This window comes from Heloderma suspectum, chromosome 5 (genome assembly GCF_057233095.1).
Source record: "Heloderma suspectum isolate Gila_16-S chromosome 5, 16-S_ref, whole genome shotgun sequence".
Classification (NCBI taxonomy): domain Eukaryota; kingdom Metazoa; phylum Chordata; class Lepidosauria; order Squamata; family Helodermatidae; genus Heloderma; species Heloderma suspectum.
Window position 1 is genome coordinate 24446758 of NC_139462.1, and position 11606 is coordinate 24458363.

Below are 11606 nucleotides of genomic sequence, written 5' to 3' on the forward strand. Positions count from 1 at the left end.
ATCATTGTGATAGGACCATATCGATGTGACATAAGGTGTAGATCTGGCCCTGATATCTGGGGATCCCCCCTCCTCATCACACCACCCCTTACCCCATTCAGCATCATCCCCTGACCCTGTGTTGCATCTCAAGGGGGGCTGGAGAGGCTGCTGTGGGGATGACAGAGTGAGGAAGTTTGCTTCTGCCAGCGCAATTGATCCAGCATAAACCTACATCCAATCCTTTGATTTAAAAGGGCTCCCAAGGCACCTTACTAAAGAAAAGCTTTAAAACAATATAACAGCAAATTAAGAGCAGGGGGCGGGACAGAAATAAACTTTAAAAGCTGCTTTAGAAACAGCAACAATTCAGTTCATTAAAATCACTCAAATACAATAAGGAACGAAAAGGTTTTAATGGCCCATCAAAAACTAAACAAAAAACAAGCCAGTCTAATCTCTTTTAGAAGGGAGTTCTACACTTGATGCTGCCATCGAGAAGGCCCTGTCTCATGTTCCCACCAACCTAACTTCTCAGTGGTGGGATATACTGCAGGGCTTCCAAAGCAGACTATGGTCAAGTTTATATGGAAGGTTCATACGGGAGGAGATAGACTTTCAGATACCTTGGTCCGATGCTGCTTATTTCAAAAGTAAGAAATTGGCCTGTACTTTATACATCTATCATTTGATATCACAGGCCTTGATGAAGTATAATTTAGCTGTTCTTTGTTCCCACCGAAAGTGATGGGGCTCAAGTTAGTTGTGATTAACTTCAGTCCCATTTGCTTCCAATAGGACTGAGTCGCAGCTAACATTACCTGGATCAGGGCCGTCATGATTGCTTCTTAAATTGCAGAAATACTGGCAGCACCGTCACCTCGTTTGCAAAGATTGATAGAGACTTTTGCAGTCAAAAATAGGTTTTTTATTCTCTGTGTTTTATACAAAATACAATCATGTACAAAAATGTACACATAGAACATTTGTCGATCAGTTTACATTTTTAAAAAGACGCAGTGTTTCAAATGAACTTTGCTGACTTTAAGCGACGTAAACAAAGAGTCCATAAAGTTTCATCTGGTGCGTAAAGCAGATTATTGATCGGAGAAAATTGTGTAGTTGCTCTCAAACCAAGAATGAAGTCTGACAAAGGGATTTCCTACAGCTGTACGGTATGATCGGCAGTTATTGGCTTTAGCTTTCCAACTGTAATCAAGCTGTATATACATAAAACACAAAAGGCGCATTCTCTAGTAAATGTCTCCTGTGCAATTCTGATTGAAAAGACCAGTAGCTGCACAAGAGTGTAGTGCGGTCTAGCCATTTCGATAGGGCTCATGTGGAGTACTTTGTCAGGGTGGACACTGAGCCCATAGAATCCCAGAGTAGTTCTGATTCAGAGGAAGAGCAGTCGCTCCTGGGAGAGGAGCGCGCCCCTTTTCCCCAGGGCCTGCAGCTAACAGAGATTCCTCCCACCAACATTCCTAGATTAGAAAGCAGTCCAGGGAGTGACCCAGCACAGATAGCAGACTGGGTGGATGGGCGGCGCAGACGCAGAGAGTGGCACCAAATGGAGGGTGCGGAAAGGAGGCGTAGCGCCAGGTTGGCGCTCAAAGAATGGTTGCGCCCAGAAGATTCAAGGGAAAAGGGGAGGGATTCTCCCTAGTCCTTATATTCAGGGGTCTGCCAGTAATTGCCTTTCAAACAGGGACCAACTGTTCCAACTTAGGGCATAGGGATGCTGCTGCTCAGATCTAGTTGCTACCTGTAGAGTTGTTAAGTTGTAAAAGAAGAATAAAGCTTTGAAAAGAATCCCTTTGTCTGTGTCTGGACTTGGCTACTGGATTGAGAGAGCCCTCCAAGGAGCCCTTGACAGACTTCTCCTGGACTGTGCCCAACTATATATGTAGTTGCTATATATAGACAGAATAAGACAAATTGTCAATGCATGCAGGTGTCCATACAGATGGTTGGACTGGCACAAGAGATCACTGGGCACAAATGCTTTCAAGCAAGAAGTACTATAGAGCTGTTACAGAGGTGGAATGCAATTTGACATGTTACTTGCCACCGGAAATAGTTTGGATATACCCCTCTATAGTGAAGATCCAAGGATGTTTACTGATCTCCTGTAGCAAGTTTTTTCTGCCACCGCAAAACCCAAGATATTTCAGAAAACCTAGAGTACCCACAGGATAACTTCTATCTAGCATGATGACCTCAGGTGAGTCACCCAAAGGATAACCACTCACCTTCTTCAAGGACAAATAGAATTAAGTGCTCTTAAAAATAATGTGTGCCTTGCTTTTGTCAATGTCACAGGAGAAAAAGAAATGGGGAAAAAAGACTTCAGTGTGTGCTGCATTGGTTCTGTATATCATGATTTCCCTATAAAAATGTGGCAGAATTGTTTTGACAAAATTATTTGGCATGTGGAAAAGATGATACACTGTAACTCCAAGGACGTTCCACTGCCCTTTATTACGGGGCAGTGTGCCAGAGGATAGAGAAGACAAACCAATCTACATGACACAGCCTGGTATCCGTTTTATATCAGTTTAACTGCAGCAAACCATCCTGGGAACTGTACTTTGGCGAGGGCACTTCCGTATACATGTGGGGAATTGTTTAATTGAAATCTTAAACCTCAGGAAGAAGGAACAGGGATTATGACAAGAAATCAGCCCTTTCACATGGCACAATCCTTATTTGAGCCACCCCTGAATGCTAATATTCCTTACTATCTTTTGCATGGACAACAATGGCACAGTCTCCCACCACCCTTCTTCCCTCCATGGTAGCTACAAATACAGACTTCTTCTACAAATCATCTAAAACTGTGAAGAAAGGCAAACCACGACTTCTGACAGGGCTTTACTATCCCAGAAAAGCCTCACTGGACCCCTTGAAATGTTATTCTATCCCCCAGGACTGGCCCCAGAGAAAGATCAGGATCAGACCTCAGCTACTCCCTCCACCTGGTCTTCCCACCACAGAGAGAAAGGAAAGATCCAACTGGATTTCCCAAACCCTAGGAACTTAAACCCTGTTTCAAAGGGACTAAACTACTAGGGTCAGATAAGTTCCCATTCTCAAATAAGTGTCACATCTCCCTTTTAATGGTTCTCATTACCCAATAGAAAGGATAATGCAGGATGGGGTTTAAGAGCTTCAGGAACCTGCAGAAAGTTCTTGCTCTCAAACAATTAGCTAACCTCACCACAAGTACGTGCCTCAATAGGAAGCTGGCTTCTGTTCTGAGGCTTAATTGCCATCTTGTGCCAGTCAACCTATTAGGAATCTTAGCTGAGAAGAAGCTGTTACTCCCCCCTGGCCCCATGAACCCATGAAAGGTTTCATTTTGGTGATGGAAAAAACCATTCAGGCTATGCATAAATGTACACAAATTAAACCTGGAAGCCTAACAAAATGATCAAGAGAAGACGTGTTCTTTGCCCCACGTTTCTTTTAATGTAAAAAATGTTAATGATTTCACTGTTCACTCAAGAGTAAACCCGTAAACAAATTACAAGGTTTCCTTGAAAAAATAATTCTAGGAATCATTTATATTTGTAAGTGGTTCATTATCATTATTTTGCTGTGAAATAAACATCTCAACCTCATTAATTTATATTAGCGTTTTGTAATATATAAACATGCACTCAAATGGGAAATGAAGAGAGGCACACATCTGCGTCATTCCCATTCATACTGCACCACTCCACGAGTGCCATAGGAGAAAAACATTTCACATGAATACTTGAATCCAGACTCTGAAACTAGAGACAGCACACTTTTTTTTTTTAAGTCTTGCAATCAGAGATTTTGGTAAGAAAAACCATATTAAAAATGATGACCGAGATCCAAAGAGCTACTCACGTTGCAATTCTGTATTTACCTGAGAGTAAGTGCCACTGAACTCAATGGGGCTCACTTCTGAGTCAACATGTGTAGGAACATGCATATCGTTTGATGCACAGTAGTGGCTTGTGCTGGCCTAAGGGGAATTTTGGGCTATTTTTCATGTGAGCCTCTGCCACCCCCCTGACAGTTTGCCACATGGCATAAAGGGCTGCTCTTTGAGAAAAACACGTCTAAGCCCGTTAGGCTCACAGAACTCGTTTCTCCATTCTTTGGAACCAGGCCCACACTCTTTTGCATCCATTTTGATTGAAAAAATGTAATAATTGCTATTCAGTTTGGATGGGCATTAATTTAATGGGATTTTTGTACTTTGGAACCAAGTTTTAATTCAACAGATTTTCATGGATAGTGGGAAGCAGCTCTATGAACTCTGATCCGACATGATTCATTATATCAAACACATATTCAAAAACGTCCTAGGGCTAGTGCTTGGAAAGGTTTCTGCTGATTACGACTTCCTTTCGTATTAGCTGCTTGCTTCTCTAGATGAATCTTAAAGCTGTGTTTTAGACTTATCTTTCCTTCCTAAAAAAATGGCATAACAAAATAGTCAGGGAGACAAAATATTGTTTTTTCTTTGTTAAAGTACAGTTTTGGTTATGCTTTCTTACTATTTGTTTTCCATTTCTTAAAAAATATAAAATTATCTCTCTCTCTCTCTCTCTAAAGTGCATCATTGTACCTACGATTTTACATAAGCTATTTGAAAGTACAGCAACATCATCACCACATAAGTAGCTGTGGCTAAACAAAAAAACAAGAACAATCTCATCACTGGATTTGGTGGATCTGCCACATTTCTGGGGTCAACAAAAAGTTGTAAGGGAACAGCACAAACTGGTATTGCTCTTAAAGCCCTCCACATCAGAAAACCCAGTCGAGACGTTTTCACCCTTTCTAATTTATGGGGAACCTTTCCACATCTATTTGTCTGTGGAGGAACCCTTGCACATCTCCCACAAGCCACTGTGTGTCGCAGAAGGTTCTGGAAAGCATTGCAGGGGACCAGTTTGATGGGCCTCGCTATCACTCCACATAAACTAAGAGTATATTGTAGAATACACCACACTTGCAGGAGAAGAACTGGCTTTGGAGTCCTTCAGGAAAGCTTGTCTGCCATTCCTGATCTTCAGATTGAGGAACCCCTGTAAAGTTTCTAAGGAATTTCAGGGTCCCTCAGAACATCGTTTGAAAGCCACTGCTGAATGGCCCTGCTACCAAGATCCATTTCCTCAGATCCTCATCTTTTTGTCTGTTCAAACAAAAGTGGCAGTTGTGTGAAATAACTTCTCAGGAAAAGCCCCCCCCCAAGAAATAATGCTCTTTCTAAAAAAAACGGGGGGCATATTGAAGGCCAAGGTAGCACACAGAATTTCCCACTGTGTGCCAATTCAACATTCCATTGGGGTGAGCTAAAAAAGGTCACATACCAACAAATCAAAACTTCAATCAGATGTGAGATCCTGAGAATGTCTCTCGCTCTCTCCGTTTTAATCCACAGAATCATCTCAGAATGTGAGTCCCTCCCCATTAGAACAGACCAGGGCACTTCATTGGTCTGACAATGACAGACAATTATTTGGAGATTCATGACAACTCAAACAAGTTCACCTCTCTTACACTGATGCTCTGGAGAAGGCATAAGTCAGACTCTGTTAGTCTAAGCATTTCACAGGGTTGCAGGATGACTGAAACAAAAAGGGCCCTCTTGGAGCAGAGTCTTTTGCGTGTGTCAGAACCCCTCTCATGCTGGCTTGGATGGCCAGCTTGGAGACAGAACAGGCCACAAGTCTGAAGAAAGATGCGGGACTGTCCCTCCCTCCCTCCTCCTCCCCATCTTGTGTCAGCCACAGTCCAGGGAGGGCTGCTAAAAAGGCCCTCACAGTATAAGGCTCTTGCTGAGTTCTTCAAGCAATCATCCCTTTGGCTTGGTCAACTTCTTAACTCTATTGGCAAGGTCAAGGGTGCCATCATTACATGATCTTGGAACCAACATCTCTTTTGCTGATTAGGACCTCCAGCAATCTCAGCTTGGCCTTAATCTGCTTGTAATCGTTATATTCTTCAGCCATAGGAGCACGGTCTTCTTTCTGGACATTTCTGTAAGAAAAACAAAACAGAAGAGATGTGAGCAGCTTCCATTACAATATTATCCCCCAAGTTGTGGGGGCAGGGGGAGGGACACCTTTTGGACAACCACTCTCTAATGTTCTATTAGGAAAGATGGCAGCGATGACAAACTGCCTCCTGTATCAATAAAAGAAAACAGGAGGGGAAGAAGGTAGACAAGGTACCTTCCTTCTCTGTGTTATGCTGGTTCAACATAGAACCTTGGCTCCTATTTAAGAAACAAAGTGTCTAGACCTCATGGGGCAATCTTATGAATTACATCAATGTCCGACGTGACATGAAAATGGAATGGCAATATCCATTTGTATTTCAAACTGGAGGAGAAACTCCAAATTGGTTCTAGAAACAGTTCTGGGGTGCACAAGGGCTCTCTCAGAAACAAAACTTGCCTATCATAGTTCTCACATTAAATTTGCACATATATTTAGATACACTTGCGACTTTTGCAAAGGATCAGTCTCTTCAAAGGCTAACGTGAGAAATCCTGTTGAATTTCCCACCTATACGCTCAGCTGTATGGAAAAAGTACTTTTCCAACCCAACCTATGTCAGGAAGCAGCCTGGGTACACAAGAAAAGGTAACTTCTAAATGGGCCTACTTATGTCTGTTTGGCTCTCCAGGTACTTTTTGCAAAACAGATTTCTCAGCGATGACACATATGCTTGGATGAAATAAGATATACGTGAGGTGCCTTGTATAGTTACGGATGAATAAATGTTAATTTCTTGAAATGCTAAAATGTGAGGAGAGGTGCAAGATTTAATAAGCAGGAAATGAACAAAGGGCTACAAATAAGGGGACACAGTATTAAGCAAAGGTGGTATGTTCTAACATGGCAAGATGAAGGGGTGGGGATAAAAAAAGTGAGGAGACAAAGTTACCTTCCATTTTGTTGGAAGAAATTGTCCTCAAAATCTCTCAATTTTTTCCTGATCCTCTTTTTCTCTTCCCTGACTTCTTGAAGCTGTTCTACAAGTTCTGGCCTACAGAATATAACAGAAAACAAGCAGAGACCCAAACATTAAAACAAAGACAAAAAATATCATAGAAATCTCACCAAATCAACTAAAGTGATAATCATAATGCAATTGGACAATAGATGGGGATGAACTTTATCATATATCAGCTCTCATTGTTAAAAGGCATCACTGATGATATCTATCTGTCTGTCTGTCTGTCTGTCTATCTATCTACATATTGCCTTTCCTAAATTTAGTTACAAGCAACACACAGTACACAGAACATGAAGCTGACTGCCCAAAACCAAAACCTGACATACATAGAGGCGGCATGCAGATTGGATAGGCCCATATCCTGGCTGTTTCTTGAAGGAATTCTGTCATCCACTGGAGAGACAAAGCCATCGGTGTCATCTTCTAGCTGGTCCAAGAAACTTCTTACATTGAAGTCTGATTTTATGGTAACTGTGAAATCTGGCTTCACATTACTGTCTTCTTCAGAACCATCCTCTTCTTCCTGTGGAGACATTTTGACACCAGGGATTACCACTGTCTGGGTTGCCTTTGCCAGGCACATTCTCTCTGTCAGAAGCATGCAGCTTCACATTCGAAACACAAGAAAGAATTGGACAGACCAAGTACCTTCAGTTTAACATGTGGAAGGCCAGTCCACACAACATGGCCACCACGTGAAGGCTGCCTTAGCCTGCTCTCGTGGTCTGTGTAGTCCGTAGACTCAGAGAGAAGAATTGACTGAACTGCGGAATAAGCTGACGAACACAAACATTTAACCATGTAGACACACTCAAGACTTGCATGTGTATTAATGGCCCCTACATGGGAGGCCACTTTAAACGGCTCCACATAATAACCAGGCAAAGCTGATGTAATGAAGCTGCAGCTCATAACAGAGGGAACAGTCTCTACAAATCCCCCTTCGTTAGTGAGTGACAGTGCAGCAAAATCACCATGGCAGAGGAGGGGAATAAACAGGAGGTTAGTTTTTGCTTTCTTGGATTAAATCTAGCAGTTCCAGGAGGGCTTCCAAAGCAGGCAGCCTTGAGACACAGCACCAAAATCATACTTGTCATTTTAACCTGACAGTAAGGTTGTTATCTCTAAACAAAGACGTCTGTAGAAGATCTCCTAACATATCCTCTTTCCTCTATCCCTGGGCATTTGACGGCACAGGATGGGCTGTTCAATGCATGTCAAATTGTTTATGGTGGTTACTGATGCTTTGTGAGGTGGCTGAATTTTAATGGATAATGGTTTTAGTTGTTTTAAATTCTGTATGTTTTAATTCTATTGTAGCAGTTCGAAAGCAAGAAATTGCAAGTAGATAAATAGGTACCGCCTCGGCGGGAAAGGTAACAGCGTTCCGTGCACCTCGGTGTTCAGTCATGCGGGCCACATGACCACGGAAGCATCTTCGGACAGCGCTGGCTCTTCGGCTTAGAAACGGGGATGAGCACTGCACCCTAGAGTCGGACACGACTGGTTGGGGACACCTTTACCTTTACCTTTTTAAGGACCCTTGAGTCTTTTTCCTTTTGGAAAAAGGTGCCTAAGACTTCCATAAGCCTGTCCCTCTACACACATGGTCAAGGTGGCAAGGCAAGATGGAGAATGGGCAGAGTGCCAGGGGCCACTGCGGCAGCCTGGGAGTCAATGGATTCTGGAGGCCTATGGAAGCAATTCAGATCACACTCCTATCCTGGCACTGCAGTGAGAAAACAATGTCTGACACCCCCCCCCCCCCAGCTTAATGAAGAGGGAAAATGTTGTAGGAGAAATTGACATTTATGCCTTTAGAAAGGAAATGGCTTCAATTTTTGTATGACTTTGAACATGTGATGCTGATGATGAAGGCTACCACTGTGAGCTGGCTTTGGGGCTGATGGGGGAGCTCAGCTTCTCTCCTAATTGCAGCACTCTCACAGCAAACACTGCCAAGGTTTTACTCTCATCCAAAAAGACATGCAAAAGAGGCTTTTGCCAACTGGAATTCAGCGGGGGGAAAGAGCACAGTCTTAAGACAGCACCAAAAAACTCTCATCAGTCTGGGCCATTAGAACCTGGTATTAACATTCATGACCACATTTAATCTTCAAAGAACGTATTTCTGGGAACTGGAAGAAGAGAAGCTGATGGTCCTCGTAGAAGCAATGCAGACAGATGCCTCTACTGTATACCTAAAAGGACCAATATGACTTGTGCATAAAGATGTCTGAGAGGGCAGCAGCCTTCCCTGCCCTCTGATGGTGCTTAGCAAATGTTAAACATGGATAGGCAGTACTCGCTGGGGTTGGGGTGTGTGTGTGCTGCCACCAATGCTCCGACGGCCACATATGAACATGGAATCACACCACCCCAACTTTCCTTGTGCAAGTGGAAGAACAGGCTCAACTGAAGGCATTTTAAGGCAGAAAAGGGGTGAGGCCCAGTCTAGAGACTTCCACGTCCGGTTTGTTATATTTCAACCCCTGTATATTCAGAGTTACCAGCAAGGTATTGATGTACAAAACATGTTGTACGTCAAGAAGATGCTGGCATTGCCCTCTAATCATCATCACCACCACCACCACCACCACGGTGTACATAGCACATTTCAAGCGTTCAAGCAATCCTCACAACAACACTACAAGGAAGGCTTTTGTTGTCATCCCCATATGCTAAATGGGAGGGCCTGAAGATATGAAGCTGCCTTTTGAGTGAATCAGACCATTTGCTAACCCACTCCAGTAATGCCTATTACTCTGACTAGCAGTGCGACTCCAAGGACTCAGGCTACCTCCTGTGCATGAGATCCTTTCAACTGCAGATGCCAGCGACTGGACCTGGGACCCCGTGCAGGCAGAGCTTGCGCTCTACCACTGAGCTATAGCTCAGCGGTAGGCAACATGTGGCCATCCAGATGTTTTGGCCTACAACTCCCATCAGCCCTAGCCAGCATAACCAATGGTGAAGGATCATGGAAGCTGTAGGCCAAAACATCCGGAGGGCCAGAAGTTGCCCACTCCTGCTATAGCCCTTTAACACCTACTGGGTTTGTGGCAGAGGCGAGGTATCAGCTGGAAGGTGTGTTTGTTTGCTTGGCTCAAAGCTCACAATCCTGGTCACTACACTGATCAACTCTGAGGTTACACTGATTGTTTCCTATTAGGAGCCATATTAGGCGGCACCAGCATAAAAAAATGGGGGAACAAAAAATAATGCTTACTACTTTTTTGCCATATATACAACCTGTTGTCCCTTTGCAGAAGGCAAGTGCAATACATTCATAATGCAAAGGGGCATCTTTCTTTTGCTGGCACCAAGGTAAGAATCAAAAGCCTGCAGGTAAAAAAATCAGATTGCATATTAAGCCCCTTTATTTGTTTATTTATTGTCATAATTAATTAATTAATTAAATTACTATACCATCCAATAGTCAAAGCTCTCTGGGCAGTTTATGACAGCAGCTTTACTTTTCCGGACAAAATTTACATGGACCAAATTCATCACTGGTTTTAATCTTTGCTTGCAGTTAACGCCAGAAATAAATCTGGTCCAAAGTGATTGGAACTCCGGGAAAAATCAAACCATAGCACACAACTGGTGGGATAACTTTCCAAAGAAGCAAGCAATATTAATTGTTCCTTGGCTTCTAAAGATGGATTTCTCTACAAGCTCACTTACAAAGGTATAAAACCAGTAAGTATTGAACATAACAAAGAGGGGATCACTTGCAAAGGTACAATACCAATAAGTAGGACATATAAGCCTGCAGACAAGTCCACCCAAGGGTAGATCTGCACATGTTGCAGAATGTGTTGGCAATGAGGTAATAGAATGGACTAGGGGATGATCACAATTTTGAATAATCTACTATGTTAAATAGTCTTTGGAGCAGAAACTAGAGCAGTTGGGCTGGACTAGAACCTCTCTTCACAATGTGCTAGTTTTCCTCATGCAGGGAGTTATTCACGTGGAGGAAAACATTTGAAAATAAGATCCTACACCTGCTGTCTCCATTCTTACCAACTCAAGACTCTACCTTCTCATTTTGTGTAAGTGTAGATCTGGGCCAAGGCATTGGCTATGAGCCAAAGAATTCTGGAGAGAGGCAAACAGTCATGATGGCTGCAGAAACAGTTATCTTAAAAAGGAGACGACGATAAAAGGCGCAACGAATAAACTGTGCATTTTGCAAATCAAAAGGTGTTTATATGTGGAAGGCAAAAATAAAAAAGGGATGGGGGAAGCCAAGGAGGTACTGAAGGCGAAACTGTAACAGAGAAAGGCAGAATGTGGACAAAGATAGGCAGAAAAAAGCAGCAGCTACTGATTTTGTTTCCTGGATACATGTTAAAAAAATCAGCAATTAAGAATGAAAGAAGTCTATCGCTTTCATTGTTAGAGAAAGGAAGTGATGCAGGCTGAGGAAATTAGTCAGCAGTGGGGGGAGGTTGTTTGTTTTTTTCACCTTTATCTCCTTGAAGAAGGAAGCAGTTTCACCCTCGATAATTGGCTGCAGCAAAGGGCTTCTCCGCTTGCTGGAGGGGGAACCCTGTGACAGGCGTTAACAAGCAGGTTACATTATGACCCCTTCCTTCTCTCTCTCTCTC

The 11606-nt window shown here is 42.9% G+C and overlaps 2 protein-coding genes across 5 annotated transcripts in view; one reads left to right on the forward strand and one right to left on the reverse strand.

Annotated features, from left to right (window-relative positions):
* Positions 1 to 11606, forward strand: part of HERC3 (HECT and RLD domain containing E3 ubiquitin protein ligase 3) — a 98423-nt gene that overhangs the window by 85717 nt on the left and 1100 nt on the right. For both annotated transcript variants that reach the window (XM_084855622.1, XM_084855620.1), the window contains exon 27: positions 10526 to 10692. The gene's annotated coding sequence lies outside the window, so the exon portion shown is untranslated. The remainder of the gene's footprint in view (positions 1 to 10525; positions 10693 to 11606) is intronic.
* The window catches only part of FAM13A (family with sequence similarity 13 member A), a 196142-nt gene continuing 185429 nt past the window's right edge, over positions 894 to 11606 (reverse strand). For all 3 annotated transcript variants that reach the window (XM_084855625.1, XM_084855624.1, XM_084855623.1), the window contains 4 exons: positions 11465 to 11548; positions 7317 to 7513; positions 6919 to 7020; positions 894 to 6006 (listed from right to left, as the gene is read on the reverse strand). In XM_084855625.1, coding sequence (XP_084711751.1) covers positions 5880 to 6006; positions 6919 to 7020; positions 7317 to 7513; positions 11465 to 11548 — 510 coding nt within the window. In that variant the 3' untranslated portion in view covers positions 894 to 5879. The remainder of the gene's footprint in view (positions 6007 to 6918; positions 7021 to 7316; positions 7514 to 11464; positions 11549 to 11606) is intronic.